This window comes from Nicotiana tomentosiformis, chromosome 4, assembly GCF_000390325.3.
Source record: "Nicotiana tomentosiformis chromosome 4, ASM39032v3, whole genome shotgun sequence".
NCBI classification, from domain to species: Eukaryota; Viridiplantae; Streptophyta; class Magnoliopsida; order Solanales; family Solanaceae; genus Nicotiana; species Nicotiana tomentosiformis.
In genome coordinates, this window is record NC_090815.1 from 77,380,609 (window position 1) to 77,402,455 (window position 21,847).

Consider the following 21,847-nt stretch of genomic DNA (forward strand, 5'->3'; position numbering starts at 1 on the left):
CATGTATATCCTATTCTAACTAGTCTTTTGGTACACGCATTGCGCGTATACCCTATCTAACTAGCACTATATATATTAAATATTGTATTTGAAACTAATGAATTTTAGCTTTAAAAATCTTATTTCAGCAAGAAGTATCCCACAAACAAATAATCCGAGTTACTTTTTAAGCCTAAAACTTGGTGTATTCTAATATCTTCCATGTTGGCATAAGTCTAAATTTCACTGAACTAATTTCTTTTAGTATTTGAAATTTATGTATTTTTTCTTAATTCTTGTTTGCTTCGAGGGTAGAAAGAGAAACTTCATAAAAAGCTAACGATATAATTTATTCAATTCAAATAGAGACAAAGAGAAATAAAATGTATGGACTTATATCTAATTTGAGCCGCATAACTTGGATCAACCTTTTCGGAAGCTAAATTAGCATTTCCATAATCGTGACCGTCATCAATACGGAAATTTTAATATTAACACATATTTTATGGACTACTAATTTTTTTTTTTACTTGTAAGATCAAATCTGAAATGAAAATTTGTTTTAAATTCTCGTCATTTATTCTACGTACAAACATTAATTAATAGTACTTGGATTACTATCTCTTGTTAATGAAAATAGGGTAAAACAAACGTGGTGAACATTTTGTGTTTTAGTTGTTGATTCAGGGTATTGATCGTTTTTCCTCATATGTTTAACGATTTAAATAAGATAAAGCTTTAGTGATTTTTAAAGTCCAAAATATTAGGACTTCATACCTAGTCCAAATATTAAGCAAACTTTTAATTATTTTCAAATTCCTAAGTATTAGGAAAGTGTTTAAATTACGTTTTTGTTCAATAAAAAATATATTTTTAAAGAATAAAAAAGGTGAAAAAATATTTCGTTAAAGACATTCGTATTTTTAGTATAGTATATATTATGTCGTATAAAATAATACATAAATTCTTATAAAATAATACAAAAACTTTTGAATAACATATTTGAATATTATTTAAATTGCGAAAAAGATCCAAATATACCCTCTACTATTATATATTATTCAAATATACCTATGTTATACTTTTGGCCCACATTTACCTTAACGTACATCAAAGTTTTAAATATATAAAACACGTGGCAACCTCTAATAAAATTTCCCAACCCTGTAACTAAAAGACCCGAACCGAATAAAACTAAAACCTGGTCCGTTCCCATTTTCCCTTTTAAAATAAAACTCCTCTTTACCTAAAAGAACCAGTCCCCACCAAGAAAATTAGAAAGGGCACGAACGATGATCTCGAACTAGGGTTCTTTCTTTCTTCAAAAAAATCGCAATTGAACGCTCTACAGCTACAAAGGTTCTTTCTTTCTTCAAAAATTACCTCTTTTAATTGATCAAGTTATGTTTCTTGTAGAATCAAAGAATATCCATATATATCCGGTGAAGATCTAAGGTTTTAGGTTTCTTGCTAAATGTACCTATATATGTTCTTATCATTGTTTTTAATTTTTTTGTTTGCCGATTTATTGATATATGTTAGTCCATGCGCCTTTTTTGAGGTGATCCCTATATTTTTCTAACTTTCAATTAAGGTTTTGGTCATTTCTGAATTTTTATTATTTCAGCGTTGGGTTTTGATCTATTTGGTTGTCTCGATATTGGTGTGTTACATTTGATATGTGGATATGTGTATTTATGATATATGTTTCCTGTAAGTAGGAGGTGTTTCTGGTTTAGGGTATCTTGTTTTTGTTTATGGGTATTAAATAATTTCAGTGGTATTTTTTTGTTATAAAGTTAGTGAAATTATTTTTTTCAGCATTGTCTTTTAGTTGTGGTATGATTGTTCATATGGGGGGGAGGGTAAGTATTATAAAGTTGAAGGGGATGCAGGAATTAAACACCTTTTGTGCCTTGTCTGTGAGGAATTTAGAGTCCTAAATCTGTATGTTATTGATGAGTGTGAGCCTTCTGTTTCTGTCCTCAACATTTTCCATCATACTGAGACATATGCAACTATAGCATTAGCTGGTACTGATGATAGAAGAAGAAGGTACTATCTCAAGGCAAAAAGAAATTTCTTAGAATGCACATTTATTTTCAAGCATTAAAAATGGGGTACAAGGAGGGTCTGAGACCATACAATGGATTGGATGGTATATTCTTGAAAGGGAAAGTTAAAGGCCAATTAATAGTTGTTATTAGGCAAAGCAATATGAACTACTTTTATCCTTTAGCTTGGGCTATAGTTAATTTTAAAAAAATATATATATATATATGGACTTGGTTTCTGGAGCTACTTCATTATTCACTGAACTTGAAGATGGGTGATGGAGACACTTTAATGTCAAACACACAGAAGGTATTTTCTTTTTCTATCTAGTACAATTTCTATCCATTTTTTGTTTCTCAATTTTAGCTTGTATTATTGATTTCTTGCTTGTAGGGATTAATTGAGGCAGTCAAAATAGTCCTTCCAGAAGTAATGCATAGGTTTTGCCTAAACATGTAGAGGCAAACTATAACAAAAACTATAGATAATTGGAAATAAAGAAGTTATTTTGGTGGAGTGCTTGGTGCACTTATGAAAAAGACTTCAAAAATCAGTTGAAAAGTATGGGACAGTTGAAGGAGGAAGCTGTCGTGGACTTATTGAAGATCCACCTCAGTCTTACTGTATGGCATACTTTGAAACTATGTGCAAGAATTAGTCAGTTGACAATAATTTGATTGAGTCTTTCAATTCTTAGATTTTGGAAGCTAGATACAAGCCTATGATTAATATGCTAGAGGAGAATCAATTGAGAAAGAATGAATATGAACTTGGAAGTGTGTGTACAGTCCCCAAAGCATGGAGCTTTATAATGACTATATGAAAATAGCTTATCAAGCTTGTCGAGTTGATTTCAATGGTGATGATGGTTTTGGGATGGTGGAAGAGGTTAGCAAACACATTGTCAACTTGCAGATGAAAAGATGCACATGCAAGGCATGTGATTTTTCTGGAATCCTATGTCCTCATGCAATAAAGATATTGTTGTATTTGAAGGAAAATACTTTGAAGGAGATGCACTGTTGGTATAGTAAAGAAGCCTTTCTACTGACATATAAGCATAAATTACAGCCAGTACATGGTGAGAAGTTCTTGAAAATAAACCTATCTCAACGCATGGAACCTCCGTAATTGATGAAGTTGGCTGGCAGGCCTAAAATCAAGAGAGTTGGACAAAAGGATGAGGCAAGGTGAGTGGAGTCAATCTCGGAAAGGAAGGACTATGACTTGTGGCAATTGTAAGAGAGCCAACCCACAATGCAAGGGGATATAAAAAGGTAAAGATTACTTAATCAATTTAATTATCCACTTGTTAAATAACTATTCAACTCTAACTGCATTGTATTTTTGTGTAATAGCCAATAAAAGGAAAGAAACTGACAAAGGGTAAGCATCCATCAAATGAGGGGTAGACATCCAAGGCTAGGAAGCTAGCTAAGAGATAGAGAACTTTGCTTGGTCAAGACACTGAGGATGATGAAGTGATGCAGTCCCAATTAGAAACTAAAGATGTTAGCGTATCAGCATTCCAATGCACTGTCAGCAGTTAATCCTTTGTGTTTATGCCTACTCCAAATGTGTATTCTTTTTCAGATTTTGAGTTTTCAACTTTTGAGGATGATCCTGAACCTGTAATAAGACCCAATATTATATTAGAATCACAAACTAGACTTCTAGAAAGACAGCAGGTAAAGATGCCCTTAGGGACAGAGAAAATCAAATTCACAGGGAACCACACGTGTAAGTGAACCAGTTGATCTTTCATACTCACCTAGAAACTTGACAAGGAATTGACTGGAAATCAGTTGGAGATACAAGCGAGACAGAGAATTGGGAAGTTGTAGCCAAGAAGGGGAATTTGATATTCTGCTTAGCATGGAAGGAAATGGAAGGACAATCCTATTTTGTTCTGTTGGGCAGTGAAAATTTGAATGTAATTACCGCTATATGACAGTTTACATTCTCTTTGATTTTTGGTTGTGTTGGTGACATATGGAGTTGGATGTCATAATATGACTTAGGTTGTATAAGTTTTTGGGGTTGTAACAAGGCATCCACTTCTCCAGTTAGATGTACTTGTCAAGCTTATGACTATCTTAAATTATGGGATTTTTACTATTTTATATTTTGTTTGTTTTAGTAATTACCAGGTTTAGTTGTGACAAAATGATAATTAATTTATATATTATACATATAGTTGATTTTTGCAGATGAAGTTGTGTTAATTTTTCAGCTGTATTTTTTGCAACTAAAGTTGTGCAGTTTCATACATATCTGCAAGTTTTGGAGGTAGATAGTGTTCTGATATGCTAGGCTAAATTTGTTCATAAGCTTATGGCCAACAAGCTAGGCCAGAAAATTTGGTTATAAACCATGTACATATTTTACTTAACATTTGATATATATGGCTAGTCTTGAGAAAGTCAAACCAAAATTGAAAAGCAACAAAGTTATGTGAAAAAACTACTAGTATTAATTTAGAAAAATAATTTAGATATATACTAACCCAAATACAGCCAAAGAGCAAACTTACAACGCATCAACTCAAACAAATATCACGAGCTTAACATATATAAAAGGTAAACTAACAAAATTAACCCTTTCCTATGTCAAACTGTTCTATGATTCTCGTTACTATCAGCACTAAAGAAATCTCAAAGTCTGGCAATAAGATGCAATAGTGAATTATACAGTTGAACATTCATTAAATATTATTATTATAGATATAACATTCACATCAACAAAAACATAATGAACATATTTCGTTCATATCCAACAACTGATCACATCCGAAAGAAAATCACTACTCACACTAAATAAACATCCTAATATTCAACAATTATAGATTGTTTCACTTCATCATAACCGCGACAACAAATCCAACAATTAGAGCCCGTTTGAATTAGCTGATTTGAAGTAGCTGATAGGCATTAGGTGCTGAAAAGCACTTTTAAGTGCTGAAACTGATTTAATAAATAAGCAGTTACGCGTTTGGATACAAGTGCTGAAATTGATAATAAGCTGCTACAGTATTTGATAAAAAAGTGCTGATAAGCTTTTTTCTGTTAAAATGACTTAAATAACCTTATAAGTGTTTACACCTATAAGGGCGTAATATCTTCAAAATTTTAGATTCCAAATCGATCCAAATACAAAATATTTTATTTGTCATTTTATTTTAAATACAACTGTGCTTAGATAAGATAAATTTTATGATAAATATAATTTATTTTATGATAAGCATATAATCATAAGTTATAATAATTAATAAATTGATAAAAGTTTCTCAGTAAAAAATAAACCTAAATAGGACAAAATATTTGAAGAGAAACAAACACTGTCTTTATCAGCACAACACTTAGAAAGCAACATAACAAAATATTTGACATGTCCTCATTTATTATATATAGTTCAAAGATTAATACACAATCACATAGATATAAATATGTAAAGGAATAGAGAATTTGCTTATCTTAAATAGTCAATGAGCATTGCAGACTTGAAGAGGCGGAGGGAGGGGGTTAGGTTGAAATAGTATTTGAGGCGGTGAGTATTGATGCAAGAGTTTTGTTCTAAAAAAGAATATTTAAGAATAAAATAGTAAAAATTTTGGTCAAACTTAAAGTGCTTATAAGCTAAAAATTTATAAGCGGGGGTGACCAGCTTATGGCTTTTGGCTTATTTTTGACTTATAAGCACTTTTAAATTTACCAAACGCGTAGATAAGCCGAAAAGTGCGCTACTTTGACTAGCTTATAAGCTTAGCCAAACACCCTCTTAAGTTTACATAACATTAGAACTAACCTCGGGTTTAGGACACTTATAGAATCTCCTTCTAGGATTAAAAGGAGTTTTGAAGTGAAATGGTTTGCAATTTCCCAGCAATGACACTTTCTCTTTGACTAGCAACTATTCTCCGACATTGTATGCTCTTTTCGAAGATTATAGATGATAGAAAAACCTAGATTAGTCGCAAAGAAAAGAAGTAATTTTTTTTAAGAAAGAAAGAACCTTTGTAGCTGTAGAGCTTTCAATCGCGAATTTTTTTGAAGAAAGAAATAACTCGTTTGTTCTCTTTCTAATTTTCTAGGTGGGGGCTGATTCTTTTAGGTAAATGTGGACCAAAAATATATAGGGATATATTTGAACAACATATAATAGTAAAGGTATGTATCTGGAACTTTTTCTTAACTTATTCAATACTACCAAGTACCAATCATTAGTTGTGTAGGGATCATTTTTTCTTCTCCCCTATACTATGGGATTTGGTACAATATTATCCTTCGTCCACCTATCGGGCTTTTCGACTCAAGTTTGCTCTTATTTCTAACTGTTTCCTTATAGCCGATGGCATCTTTAACCCGATAGATAGACGGAGGGTAATATTGTACCAAATTCTGCAGTTTAGGGTTATTTTAGGCCCTTCTCTGTATTTTTTAAAAGGAAAAAAGGGCCAAATTTTCCCTCTAACTTCGAGTATTGTCTACATTTAACCTATATTATACTATTCGGTCAAGTTTATCCCTACCGTTATACTATCTGGCCAAATTTACCTCTACCATCAGCTGCCTTTTAAAAATTACCCCTCAGTACATTAGGTATTCCAAGGTAAATTTGGTCGGATAGTATAACGGTAGGGGTAGATTTGACCGAATAGTATAACAGAGATTATATGTAAACAATATTCGAAAGTAGATACGTAAATTTGGACCTTTTTTTTTTTTTAAATTAAATAAATTTTAACTAAATATGCATTTCCCTTGATATTTGCAATGCTCCATTAAACTTCTTATAGAGGAAAAGATGATGTTGAATGGTATATATACGTAAATTTTTCTCTTATTTTTGTAATACCAGCTTTTCTCATACTAAGGTAGTACACATTGGAATACAACGATAACGTGGTCAAATATAAAACGGAGAAGGGCATAAAATACCTCTGAACTATAAAATTTGGTACAATATTTCCCTTATCGGGCTAAAAATTCCCCCGACCATAATGGGACCGTCAGAAATTAGGGCAAACTTTAGCCGAAAAGTTAATCTCGGGGGTATTATTAGTGCGATAAGTGGACGGAGGACAATATTATATCAAATCCCATAGTTCAGGGTCAGTTTAGGCCCTTCTCCAATTTTTCTTATGTGTGTAACTAAATTCTGTATTAGTTTCGCAAGAATTATTTAATTTAACTCCTCTAATAAACATTGTATGATTTTATGTAGAGCTTAATGCTTAAATTATTATTTTCTTCATCTTTTTTTTAATTAACTTCTTAACATTGAATAGTCGTCTTTTAAATTGACAACTACTGGCAAGTACAATTTTTTTTTAGAAAAGATACACAACTCGAAGAGTGACATTGTAGACCAACTGACGAAGACAGCACACAATCACACCCCACAAATCTGAAGAAACTTCTTCTCTTTGCACTGAAAACTCTCATCAATTTTGAAGGATTTTCACTTTTTCATCAGTTTTTTGGGTAAAGAAGAGGTGATCCAAATGGATTTTCCAGAGCTATGGGCAATATTTGGACCTGGGGTGTCCGGCGCTGTCTTCGGCGCCGGTTGGTGGTTCTGGGTTGATGCCGTCGTTTGTAGCTCCGTCAAAGTCTCTTTCCTTCATTATCTCCCAGGTATTTCACCCCTATCTCTCATAACATATTTGCCCTATAATTCTTGATTTTCTTGATTCTTGTTATATGGGGTTTTCCTAAGATTCTTGATTTTTCTGGGTTCTTAAGATGTGGGTTTTGGCGTAAGATTGTTGAATTTTTCTGGGTTCTTGATATCTAAGTTTTTTGCATGTGATTCTTGATTTTCTTGGTTCTGGATATAGGGGTTTTGCTTAAGGTTCTTCTTGTGCTCTTCAATTTCTTTGTTATTTGGGATATTTGTAGGTATATTCGCGTCTTTGGCTGCTTTGATGTTTAATTGCGTAAGGAAAGAGGACATTGACTACTCTCCTTATGATGAAGGCGAGTGGAGGTATGAATAATACACTCTATGTTCTCTTTATGTGAATATATTCAGTTTTATCTGTTGGGGATTGGCCTAAATTTTGTTCAAAGATCAACCTTTTTTTGTGAATTGACCTTTCATTAGCTTGAAGATGGAACTATCTAGCTTCCTTGACAATGATATGTATGCCTTGTTCTGATTCGTTTTGCCTGAGATAGAAACAAAAAGTAATTCACTATTCAAGATTGCCAAATGTGAATCCCCAATAGTTTAATTACACAACAACGGTCTAATGAACTCAATCAAGTGCAATATGAAATCGTAGTCCATGAGTATAAAATGGGGCTCGCCAAAAGCTGAGCCCCAAATTTAAGAAAATGTTTTGTCCAAATTGAGCTCGACTGGTGGTGTGTTGAACATGTTAGAGGAGTTGGAAAGTGCATTAGGCAGCGTTATTGGAGAGTCCTTTTTGATAACCCTGATGTTCGGGCCAACTTGTGTGCACCTCGCCTGATTTCACGGGGTATGTTATACCTCCCACCAGCACCTATCCACTAAGGTTTGAACAGATGTGAGGAAATCACCTAGTGTTCTTTTAATGTTGCTGGGATTTGAATGTGAGACTTCTCAATCCACTTCATTGACCAACTAGACCACACCTTTGAGTGCCGTTATTGGAGAGTTTCTTCACTGGCGCTAGAGCGCCCAAGTTAGAAAGCTAAGTAAGCTTGATTTTTGATATGTAAAGTAGCAAAAGAGTCAAATTGAGCCTTAAAACTCAAGTTTTTAGCACTATTGCATCAGGGGGCTCTAGCAAAATCTCAAGCTGGTGTACAACACTATACAACAACAATAACAAACCTAGTGAATTCCCACAAGTGAGGTCTGGGGAGGTTAAGATGTACGTAGCTTACCCCTACCCTGGAAGGCAGAGAGACTGTTTCTGGAAGACCCTCGGCTTAAGAAAAGATAAAAAGAAACAATGGGAACAAGTATAAACAACAATTTGATAAAGAGGATTGAAACCAAGTTAGCAAATAAATGGTATTAATAGCAATCTAATAATAAATGGATAACAAACTAACACTAATGCTAACGAGCTGAGCAAGACAAAGGGAGACGCTCGACTACCTACTAACCTTCTACCCTAATCCTAGACCTCCACACCCTCCTATCAAGAGTATGTCTTCAGTAAGCTCCAACTGTGCCGCATCACGCTTAATCACCTCTCCCCAAGACTTCTTTGGCCTACCTCTACCTCTCCTCATACCTATTAGATAGTTATGTAAATAATCCTAGTCCCATATGGAGTAGAAATAGAATATGTATTGTGTATAGTTATAAATAGGGCTATTGTAAAATACTTAACCGAATATATCAATAATATATTTTTCTTCCGTGCATTCTCACATGGTATCAGAGCATCGATGGGAAAAGATCGTTGTGCGTCATTCCAGCGACATCCGGGAAGAAAGAACTCAGTCACCGTGCAATTTTTTGGTGACCTAAGTGGTTGTCCGCGTCAACCTTCATATCTGACAGTGTTGTGCGAAAACCAACACCACCACAAGTTCCACCATAGTCTGGAGACCAAACCCCAGTCGGCCTCTCCGACATAAGCCCCTTCACACGCCGGCGAAAGCCAGGGTTCCAGCGTGTGCGTGAGTTCACGCGCCGTCGAGTGCAGCCTTTTCCAGCCATTTTTTGACAAAGCTCCTTCAGGAAAGTTTGATCGTCCACTAATTTCGAGCCTACCCATGCCTTTTACTTTTTATTCCGATCACTTTGGGATTTTTCCGACAACTATACTGACTTTCCAGCGGCTATATTGATTTTTCCGACTAAGCTTCTTTTGGATAGATTACTCCGGTGGTTATTTCGAGCATGTCCATTCAAGTTTCATCAAATTCTGGCAACCTTTTTATTTTTCGGCGAGTGAATAGTCCCCCCCCCCCCCCAAAAAAAAAAAAGGTGTTCTGATTAAGGTTAACCGTACAACTTGTAGTCAAGAATTTGAGAAATTAGTTGTAGCAAAATGGGATCCAATACTATGAATAGTTGGATGGTTTCTCTACCGGATTATATTGAGTTCCTTCAGTACAAAGCATGTAAACATAGATCTTTAGCGATAGCTTCCGTTGTTCAAACAGGTAACAACGTGACTTGTGTCTCCCAATCTTCATCCTTCGAGTCTTGGGTCATTGATTCAGGTGCATATGATCATATTTCTGGTAACAAATATTTTTTCTCTACTATTTCATGTTCTCAATCTCTTCCAACAGTCACAATGGCCAACGGGTCTCAAACCATGGCAGCTGGAATAGGTCAAGCAAGTCCACTTCCTTCCTTGCCTCTAGATTCAGTTCTTTATGTTCCCGGTAGTCCTTTTAATCTCATAGCCGTTAGCCGCTTAGCCAAATCACTTAAATGCTCTATTTTATTTTTTGATGACCTTGTTTTTATGCCGGACCGCAGTGCATGGCGGATCATTGGTACCGGGCGTAAATCAAGTGGACTTTATTACCTTATCCTTGCAAAATCACATGGAATCACATCTTTTCTTCCTTCAACAACTTGTCATGTTACTGACTCACGACATTTATTACTTAAACGGTTGGGACATCCCAGTTTGTCAAAACTTCAGAAAATGGTACCTGGTTTATCTCACTTGTCCACTCTAGAGTGTGAGTCATGTCAGCTCGGTAAGCATACCCGCTCCCATTTCTCTCGGCGTCTTGATAATCGAGCAGAGTCATCTTTTACTTTAGTCCATTCAGATGTTTGGGGTCCTAGTCGGGTTAGTTCTACCTTGGGATTCCGCTACTTTGTCAGTTTCATTGATGATTATTCCAGGTTCTTGGATTTTTGTGATGAAAAATCGATCTGAGTTGTTTTCTATTTTTCAGACCTTCCACGCTGAAATTCAAAATCAATTTGGGGTTTCTATCTGCACATTTCATAGTGATAATGCCCTAGAGTATTTGTCTTCCCCATTTCAGCAGATTATGAACTCTCACGGGATTATTCGTCAAACATCTTGTTCGTACACATCTAAACAAAATGGGGTAGCCGAAAGAAAGAATAGACATCTTATTAAAACTGCCTGTACCCTACTCATACAACCTCATGTTCCGTTATATTTTTTTTTGGGGTTGGGGGGTGCAGTTCTTACATCTTGCTATCTTATTAATCGTATGCCATCTTCAGTATGCCATCTTCAGCTATCCAGAATCAAGTTCCATTCATTATCATGTTTCTCCACTTACCTTTGTTCTCTTTTCTACCCCGTGTCTTTGGGAACACGTGTTTTGTTCATAACCTTACTCCAGGAAAAGATAAGTTAGCTCCTCGTGCTCTTAAGTACGTATTTCTGGGTTACTCGAGAACACAAAAGGGATATCGATGCTATTTTCCTAACCTCCAACGATACCTTATGTCTGCTGATGTTACCTTGTTTGAAATCCAATCATATTTCATAGGTCCAGGTAATCACTTAGATATTTCTGAGGTGCTACCAGTTCCATCTTTTGGAGATTCAGTCACTATCGCACATCCATCTTCCTCTACAACTCCAGCTCCACCACCTATAGCTCTAGTTCCGCCACCTATAACTCCAGTTCCACCACCTAGTCCAGTTCAACCTTCTACCGCTCCACCACTCCTGACTTATCTTCGTCGTCCACGCCCAGCATCAAGCCCTATTGATTCACGTGCTGCACCTAACCCTGCTAATACCGCGGACTTGTCTCCTCTTAGTCAACCGATTGCACTACGGAAAAGTATACGGTCCACACTTAATCCTAATCCGCATTATGTTGGTTTAAGTTACCATCGTCTGTCATCACCCCATTGTGCATTTGTATCATCTTTGTCCTCTGTTTCCATCCCTAAGTCTACAGGTGATGAAGCACTGTCTCATCTAGGATGGCGACAGGCTATGATTGACGAGATGTCTGCTTTACATACGAGTGGTACTTGGGAGTTTGTTCCTCTTCCTTCGGGTAAATCGACTGTTGGTTGTCGTTGGGTGTATACAGCCAAAGTTGGTCCAGATGGCCAGGTTGATCGACTTAAGGCTCTTCTTGTTACCAAAGGGTATACTTAGATATTTGGGCTCGATTATAGTGATACTTTCTCTTTCGTGGCTAAAATAACATCAGTCCCCCTTTTTCTATCCATGGCTGTCGTTCGCCATTGGCCTCTCTATCAGTTGGACATTAAGAATGCTTTTCTTCACGATAACCTTGAGGATGAGGTTTATATGGAGCAACCACCTGGTTTTGTTGCTCAAGGGGAGTCTAGTGGCCTTGTAGGTCGGTTGTGTCGGTCCTTCTATGGTCTAAAGCAGTCTTCTCGAACCTGGTTTGGTAAGTTCAATACAGTTATTCAGGAGTTTGGCATAACTCGTAGTGAAGTTGATCACTCTGTGTTTTATCGGCATTCTGCTTCAAATCTCTGTATTTATCTGGTGGTTTATGTTGATGATATTGTTATCACCGACAATGATCAGGATGGTATTACTAAGTTGAAGCAACATCTCTTTCAGCACTTTCAGACTGAGGATTTGGGCAGATTAAAGTATTTTCTGGGTTTTGAGGTCGCTTAATCTAGCTCAGGTATTGTGATCTCACAATGGAAGTATGCCTTAAACATTCTTGAGGAGACGGGAATGACAGGCTGTAGACCTGTTGATCCGAATTCTAAACTTCTTCCAAGGCAGGGGGAGTCGCTTAGCGATCCTGCAAGATATAGACGGCTGGTTGATAAATTAAATTAACTCACAGCGACTAGACCTAACATTTCCTTTCTGTGAGTGTGGTGAGTCAGTTTATGGATTCTCCCTGTGATAGTCATTGGGATGCAGTTGTCTGCATTCTTCGATATATAAAATCAGCTCTAGGCAAAGGGTTATTGTTTGAAAATTGAGGCCATGAGCAAATTGTTGGATACTCAGATGCTGACTAGGCAGGATCACCTTCTGATAGACGTTCTACGTCTGGATATTGTGTTTTAGTAGGAGGTAATTTGGTGTTTTGGAAGAGCAAGAAACAGAAAGTAGTTGCTCGGTCTAGTGCAGAAGCAGAATAGCGAACAATGGTTGGGGCAATATGTGAGCTAGTTTGGATCAAACATTTACTCAAGGAGTTGAAATTTGGTGAGATCAGCAAGATGGAACTTGTGTGTGATAATCAAGCCGCCCTTCATATTGCATCAAATGCGGTGTTCCATGAGAGAACTAAACACATTGAGATTGACTATCACTTCATCAGAGAAAAGATACTCTTAGGAGATATTGCCACAAAGTTTGTGATGTCAAATGATCAGCTTGCAGATATTTTCACCAAGTTCCTCACTGGTCCTCGTATTAGTTACATATGTAACAAGCTCGGTACATATGATTTGTCTGCATCGGCTTGAGGGGGAGTATTAGATAGTTATGTAAATAACCCTAGTCCCACATGGAATAGAAGTAGAATATGTATTGTGTATAGTTATAAATAGGGTTATTGTAAAACACTTAACAAAATATATCAATAATACTCCCTCTGTTTCAATTTATGTGAACCCATTTGACTGGACACAGAGTTTAAGGTAAGAGAGAAGACTTTTGAACTTGTGGTGTAAAATGAAGCACATATATTTTGTGTGGCTATAAATCATTGTGTAAAGGTAAAGTGTTTCCAAATAAGGAAATGGGTCATTCTTTTTGGCACAGACTAAAAAGGAAATAGGTTCACATAAATTGAAACGGAGGGAGTATATTTTTCTCCCATGCATTCTCACAATACCTACCAAGGTTAACCTCTCACACCTCCTCACTAGGGCTTCTATGCTTCTCCTCTTAACATACGCGAACCATTTCAACCTCGCCTCCCGCATCTTATCCTCCAAGGGGGCCACTCCCACCTTATCCCGAATAACTTCATTCCTAATCTTATCCAACCTAGTATGCCCACATATCCATCTTAACATCCTCATTTAGCTACTATCATTTTTTGTACATGCGAGTTCTTGACCGGCCATCACTCTTCCACATACAACATGGTCGGTCTAACCACTACTTTGTAGAACTTACCCTTAAGTCTCAGTGGCACATTCTTATCACACAAGACACCGGAAGCTAGCCGCCACTTCATCCACCCTGCTCTGATACAGTGCGTGACATCCTTGTCAATCTCCTTATCACCTTATATTATAGACCCAAGATACTTGAAAACTTTCTCTCCTGGGGATGACTTGTGTATCAAACCTCACATCCATGTCCGCTTCCTGGATAATGTCGCTGAACTTGCATTCCAAGTACTCCGTCTTGGTCCTGCTCAATTTGAAACTGGTAGACTCAAGAGTCTGTCTCTAAACCTCCAGCCTCCCGTTAACACCAAACCGCGTTTCATCAATCAAAACTATATCATCTGCAAATAACATACACCATGGCACCTCCCTCTGAATATCTCACGTCAATGCGTCCACCGCCACAGAAAATAAGAACAGGCTAAGGGTTGATCCCTCATGCAACTCCATCACAACCGGGGAGTGTTCTGAGTATCCTCCCGCTGTCCTCACTCGTATCTTAGTTCCATCATACAACACTATGCATAGTGCAAAACTATTAGAGTCCGGGTTGAGTTTTGAAGAGTAATTTGCGAAGGCCGTCACTTTTGTACAAAAGCACCAACTTTCAGCCCTATGAAGGGCCAAGGGTCAAGGATCTAAGGTCAGAATAATCTTTCATAACTCAAATCTCCCAAAATAGTACCAAGACCGTGCTGAACTTTGTTAACAACAGCTGTGTTTGTCAAATTTTTTTTGATCAAGTAAAGATTTAATTCATATGATTCCAGCACCAAGACAGTGCTGAACAGTACACCTGTCAAAATGTTACAATGAAGCGAGTCTATAAAATCTACCAATATTCCTTCATCGTACATCTCGACAAAGTTACACCATGTAGCCAGGTTGCTTAAACATTTGAACTTCAACATTTAAAACTACACCATGAAGTTCTGTTGTGTTTGTCTAATGATACTGCATACATCCATCAGTTTCAAAAAAAATTGAAATAATAACAATATAATATTAATAATAATAATAATAACAACAACAAAAAAATGTTATACTGCATAGACCCATCAATTTCTCAACTTATGTTTCCAAGGCGAACAATCTTGATCCGACGAGGTGGGTCATGATGTATCTCCAATGATAAGGGTCTGCTTGGACGACCTTGGATCCTCATAAATTGCCCTACTAGTCTCTATCTGTATATCATCCTCAAATATCTGCTCCTTGTTTCTCAAACAACAACGATTACGCCTCAGTCTCAAACAAGTTAGGGTCGGCTTATCCTCTTGGTCATGAAGTGTCTCGCTAATGTGCCATATTCTCCTCTGAAATGTTAGCCTTACGTACGAGGTTTTGCGTCGGATTACATATCAGGCATAAACAACTTCATATTCAGGCTCATTTTGAAATTTATCGAAGTTTTCAATGTTGAGGTCTTGAAGGTGAAAGTACTCATGTTCTTGCTTAGACTAATATCAACCTCCACCTACTTCATTTTCAATTAATCACCCTCCTCGACATACCGAATGTTGGCATAGAACTCTTTTATCTGTGATATTCATATCCCAGTCTTTTCAACAAATGCGTCCCTTTTCCTTGTGCAGCTACTGATACTCGGGGCTTCTAAGGTTCCAACCTTGCATTGGCCTCCTTGATAAAATTCCTCTTGTTTTTGTTGCTGTAATGCATTTCCTGGATGTGTTGCTTGAAATTGAGGAGGAAATGGTCCTTTTTTCCTAGCTTTCAGATTGGTTTTAGCAATTTGTTCCTTGATAGCCCTTGAGGTGATCAATTCCTGTAGCCAAATGCCAAAGAAAGGTTTTTTTTTGGGTTGGGGTTGGGGGGTCATAAGTGGTTGTGGTCTTGAAATCTAACTAAACTGGCTCGACCTACTTAAAGTTGGAACACTACCCTGTACCAGTTCAACCCTAGTGAGCTCCAACTTAAGTGGGTGGGACTCAGTTTCCATGTATTTTGGGAGATAATAAGCAAAATTCAAAAAACGTGAACTTGGAAGCCTTCTGATTTCTATTTGGGGGGGGGGGGGGGGTTGAATAAGTGTTTGTGCCTGTGGTCTTGAAGTCTAATTGAATTGGCTCGACCTACTTAAGTTGGAATGCTGTCCTGTACTAGCTCAACCCTGGAGAGCTCCAACTTAAGTGCCTCAATTTCCATGTATAATCGGGAGATAATAAGCAAAATTCGAAAAAAGTTAGTTTGAAAGCCTCTTACATAGTGTTGTCAAAGGCTCATTTAAGGTGCATTTAAGCCTGAAGCTCAGAGAGGGCGCTTCGTGTTAAGCTGCTCTTCAATGTAGGCAAGGCACTAAGGCATGAGCCTCTTTTCCAATGATTTCTATCTTGAATTGAGTGGTATTAAACAACAAATTTAATCAATAAAGAAGTGTATTAATTGTTAAGAAAAATATTATGAATAATTTTGTTACTTTTTCTTGAATTAAATATTATTTTTTATCTTTATCCTTCATTACACCTTTTTTTACTAAAGCTCACACTTTACAGCTTGCTTGGATGGTTGTTACATGTTGTATTGTATCGTATTGTTATTTTAAATACAATGTTTGTTTTGATTGTTACTTAAATTTTATTGTATCGTATCGTTAAATCCGTCGTTACGTAACGACGAAAAGTGCCACTTTATGGAACGACCGATTTAATGTAGTCGTGTCGTTGCCTTATTTTTTTTTCTCATCTTGCCCTTATTATTAAATAATCCTTCTTTTACCCTACCGTTTTATATAATAATTCTACATCGTACCTTACTTTTTCTTTATAATATTGCAAGTTTATTCTTCATATTGTTGGTGCATGACATCATAAAACAATGGCAAACAATACAATCTATCCAAACATTGTATACATCAAAACGATACAGTACAATACAATACTATATGATACATTATGAAATGATACATAACAACCCTCCAAACAAGTAGTTAATTGCACTTTGCGCTTGAAGCCTCAATAGACCTGGAGCGCTTTTTAGAGCTTTTCGCCTTTGACGACACTGCTCTTATTTCTATTTGGTGTTGGTTTACAATATTTTTGATGAAGGTGTTGGTTTACAATTCTACACAACCAAAACTGAAATGAAAAATTGAACCGAATTTTTCAAGAAACTAAATTATATGGACTGAGGCTCAGCCCCTTACCAGTGGTACATAACTGTCTAACTATCATATTCTTAATGAAGGATATTTTTAATGTCTGAACATTGTTTGGATTCAGTACATTGCAATTTTGTTAATGCAGCTGTGAAAGTGATGGGACAAATAAGTATTATGCCTTCACTCCAAGAAAAAACAGTTTTGCCCTCTAGTTGAATTCTTCTTTATTACCTGGTCAGACCTTTTCTTGGCGGACTTTAAGATGCATTGCCCGGTAATATGAGCCAATATTTTAAAAGAAATTGAAGGTTTACCTGGGAATTGGTTCAGTGTTGTCAAAGGTTCATTTAAGGCGCGCTTAAGCCCTGAAGCTCAGAAAAGCTCAGGGAGCACGCTTCGCCTCGCTTAAGCTGCGCTTCAGTGTAAGCAAAGCATTAAGGCGTGTGCCTTATTGCCCATAAGGTCTATCTTGACTAGAGCAGTACTAACAACAATAATAATTGAAAAATAATTGTAGCAGTTGTTAAGTAAAACATTATGAGTGAATTTGTTACTCTTTCTTCTTGAATTACATATATATTTATTTTTTCCATCATTGTGCCTTATTTTACTAAAGCCCACATTTTAATTGCACTTTGCGCTTAAAGCCCCAATAGACCTAGAGCGCTTTTTAGAGCTTTTCGCTTTTGACAACACTGAATTGGTTTTATGTTCCATTTATGAGAAAGAATGATCTAATTCCGCAGTTTTGACATCATATGTCATTTGTTAATGTCCTTTTGTTCATGGAGTAGATGAAGCTTGAACTTGGCATGTATACCTAGAGAAGTTACTTCTATAATATTTTGGGCATGAATCATGATTTTGGTAGAAACATTTTTCCTGATAGTTATTACTGTTAGGTAGAGTCATTTATCTTTGATCTATCACTTGCACATGTTATTTCTTTTATGTAGATTTGTGATTCTATTTGCTTCCCCACGTCACATTGGATTGCTCAACTGTTTCAATGCAGGTTGAAGCTGTGGCTTTTTATTGCATATGTCGTATCCTTTGTGTCTTTGGCAGCATCAGTTGGGCTATTGATACAAGACGCGCTCGGAAAATCTGGTCCTTCAGCTTGGACAGGAGTTGCAGGTGTTCTGCAATGTGTGTTTGTTTTAATCAGGTAACTTTGTTTAATATATACATTAGATTTTAGAACTTCAGATGGCATGGGGAAAATGGTGATTGCCTAGCACCTCAAAGGTTATTTTGTATGCACTATATTTTTAGTTGTTCATCCACTCCTCCACCTGTCCCCTCTGACTTGCGCACACTCCCTTCCCTCTTTGTTTACATTTCGTTCGGCCATAATGATACAGAAATAGAAACAAATGGTTTTGGACCTGTGTCTTGCCAAGAATATCAGAATAAAGTAGGCTGTCTAGTTTTTCTTCTCTTACCCAATAATAGCTTTCAACTTCATTTTCTTACCCCATATAAGACTAACAAACGATGTATCTCCGCCGTGTACATGAAAAGATTACATCACATCTGGTAAACCTGTTTGCTAGCGCATCAAGAAAAAACAGATCATGCTGCTATTCCTTGTAAGCTAGCTGTGGTTTGGATGCTAAACTTTAATTTCTTCACATATTGCAGCGGTCTGATCTATTGGACATCACATTCAGAATCTTGAAGATGTACGACGGGAGAGGAACATAAGTCACTTGATGGGCATCTCCTCGAGTAAGGATACAATTGATGCTTGTATAAATGTGTGTTGGTTGTGCAGTGAGGCTAAGCACCAAGTGTTAAATCTTCTTTCTACATATTGGTATAATGACTAATTTGAAAGCTTCAGGAAATATATGTCTTTGTGATTATTACTGAACTGATTATAGCTTTTACGTTAAGCCTACCATGCAACTGTTGTCCAATATCAATTACCCCTCCCCCGCCAACTTGAAATAGCAACAAAGAATTGTTCTTGTGATACTACTTAGGATGGCTCAAGCGATATTGGGCCGTTATTAACAAACAAAAACGGAAAAAACATAATTGTGCAATATTTTAAAAAAATATGACAATCGCAAAAATAGCACGGGCTAGCCATTTTTTGGATTGGTAATTCAAAAATAGCCAGTGTTTGCAAAGTCATTGAAAAATAATCACTATTTTGCTGCAACACGGGCCGGTCCAGCATAATATACTGGAGATTGGTACACATATGTATGAACTTCCAGTATATTATGCTGGAACTCCAACACGCGGAAAGTTCCAGCATAATATACTGGAGATTGGAGCGCATGTGTATGAATTTCCAACGTATTATGCTGAACCGGTATATTATACTGGAACTCAAATATATTATGCTGGAATATTTTTCGAATTTTGAACAGTGTTTTCATTCAAATTTATCTTTACATGAAAAATGGCTAAATTTCGATTATTTTTGAAACTGTAACTATTTTTCAATTACCACTTGTAAATCTAGCTATTTTTTAATTTCTCCGGACAAAATCATAGCAGTACATTACATACCTTTTAACATTTGGCAGCAACTAAATATTTACATACCATATTAAATACCAATTGGTGATAGGAATCCAGCTGTCCCAGATGTGAATATTGCCTTCCGATTTTTTCGCTCATAAATGTAGCTCCATTTCTTAAACGGATATATCTATCCGTTATATTACATTTGATAATTATATCTTATATTTTGTATGATAAGTAACTTTGTTTGAAATTTGTTTAATAATGGTATTTTGATATTTCACGTATTTCGTTTCAGTTATTTATAGGTCTTATATATTTATATATTTCTTAATACCAGTATAATAATTGTATTCATATTTTATACATATTTTTTTGTAAATTATTTGTAGCTATTATACATGGTATTTTCTTTGTTAGGCATTATACATGGTATAATTTATGTATAATAGTGATATATTATAATTATACACTATTTAAACACGTGGTATATTAATTTAGGGATACATATGATAATTATACAATATAAATCATGTATAATTAATAAAAATTGTATAACCATAAAATATCAGGTATTTTATTTGCAACTTCGAGAGACTTCTAATGCGAAAAAGGTCAAATAACCCTTTAAAATGAGTGCATAATTTGAAAAATGGAAAACAAATTTTAAACAATAAGTCTTAATACATATGTGTTGAATCTCCGTTTGGAAAAGGGATGAAAAATGGTGATGAAACCGAACGGATGGCAGAGGGGTTTGGGAAAAAGAAAGAGAGAATTGGAAGAGAAAGGGTTTCTAACTCTTATTTTTTGGTACTAGCTTTTTGGTAAATTAGGTAACTTATCCTTAATTTGTGCTTAAGTATTTATTTTGAAAAATTATATTTAAATTTTAAATATGCTATAGAAGTAAATAAATCTGCTACTTTTGAAATAAACCAAGAGTCATGTTATTTATATAAAAAGGTTTTGAAACTTGATTTACCGTGGGGTGCCCCGGTCCTGTTTATCAAGAAGAAAAATGGGTCTCTTAGAATGTGCATTGACTATCGGCAGTTGAATAATGTTACCATTAAGAACAAGTACCCACTTCCAAGAATTGATGATTTATTTGATCAACTTCAGGGTGCAAAGTACTTTTCAAAGATAGACTTGAGGTCGGGGTACCACCAGTTGAGAATCAGAGAAGAGGATATATCTAAAACAGCCTTTAGAACTCGCTACGGGCACTATGAATTTCTAGTAATGTCCTTCGGGTTGACAAATGCTCCAACTGCATTCATGGACCTCATGAACAGAGTTTTCAAGTCATTCCTTGATACCTTTATTATCGTGTTTATAGACGATATTTTGGTATGCTCTAAGAGTAAGGATGAACATGCCGAACACCTCAGGATAGCCTTGCAGACCTTGAAGGAAAATGAGATTTATGCCAAGTTTTCAAAATGTAAGTTCTGGTTTCAGTCCGTGGCATTCTTAGGCCATGTGGTATCTAGTGAAAGCATAAAAGTAGATCCTCAGAAGACAGAATCAATCAAGAACTGGCCTAGGCCGACAATGCTAACCGGAATCAGGAGTTTCTTGGGGTTAGCTAGATACTATAAAAGGTTTGTAGAGGGATTTTCCTCACTTGCAGCTCCATTAACTAAGTTGACTCAGAAAGAAGTTAAGTTCCAGTGGTCAGACGCTTGTGAGCAGAGTTTTCAAGAGTTAAAGAAGAGGTTTACCACTGCACTTGTGTTAACCTTGCCGACAGGTTCGAATGGATTCACAGTGTATTGTGATGCCTCTAGAGTGGGCCTTGGTTGTGTTCTTATGCAAGATGGAAAAGTTATTTCTTATGCTTCCAGGCAGTTAAAGAATCATGAAAAGAACTACCCCACTCACGACTTGGAACTTGCAACAGTGGTGTTTGCACTAAAGATATGGCCACACTACCTTTATGGTGAGCATTCTAAAGTGTTTACAGATCACAAAAGCCTCCAGTACATTTTCAAGCAAAAAGAATTAAATTTGAGACAAAAAAGGTGGCTCGAGCTATTGAAAGATTATGACATCAATATCCTTTATCACCCATGCAAAACTAATGTGGTAGCAGATGCACTTAGTAGGAAGTCAATGGGTGTTTTGGCCCATCTTGTAGTACAAAGGCGATCTTTGGGTCGAGAAATTCAAAAACTA

At 36.2% G+C, this 21,847-nt stretch overlaps 1 protein-coding gene and 1 long non-coding RNA gene across 3 annotated transcripts; both read left to right on the forward strand.

Annotated features, from left to right (window-relative positions):
• Window positions 1-1,201: 1,201 nt before the first annotated feature.
• LOC104086739 (uncharacterized) lies at window positions 1,202-4,243 on the forward strand. Of its 2 annotated transcripts, XR_684162.4 has the most exons (3): window positions 1,224-2,343; window positions 2,428-3,311; window positions 3,393-4,243. It is a non-coding gene; the product is annotated as an uncharacterized lncRNA (long non-coding RNA). The 2 variants fall into 2 exon arrangements; XR_684161.3 differs by having other exon boundaries at window positions 1,202-3,311.
• Window positions 4,244-7,312: 3,069 nt separating this feature from the next.
• LOC104086740 (uncharacterized) lies at window positions 7,313-19,088 on the forward strand. The gene is made up of 4 exons (XM_009591067.4): window positions 7,313-7,670; window positions 7,935-8,022; window positions 18,201-18,353; window positions 18,830-19,088. The coding sequence occupies exons 1-4, from the start codon at window positions 7,538-7,540 to the stop codon at window positions 18,864-18,866; spliced, it is 411 nt and encodes a 136-aa protein (XP_009589362.1). The 5' UTR covers window positions 7,313-7,537; the 3' UTR covers window positions 18,867-19,088.
• The last annotated feature ends 2,759 nt before the right edge of the window (window positions 19,089-21,847 follow it).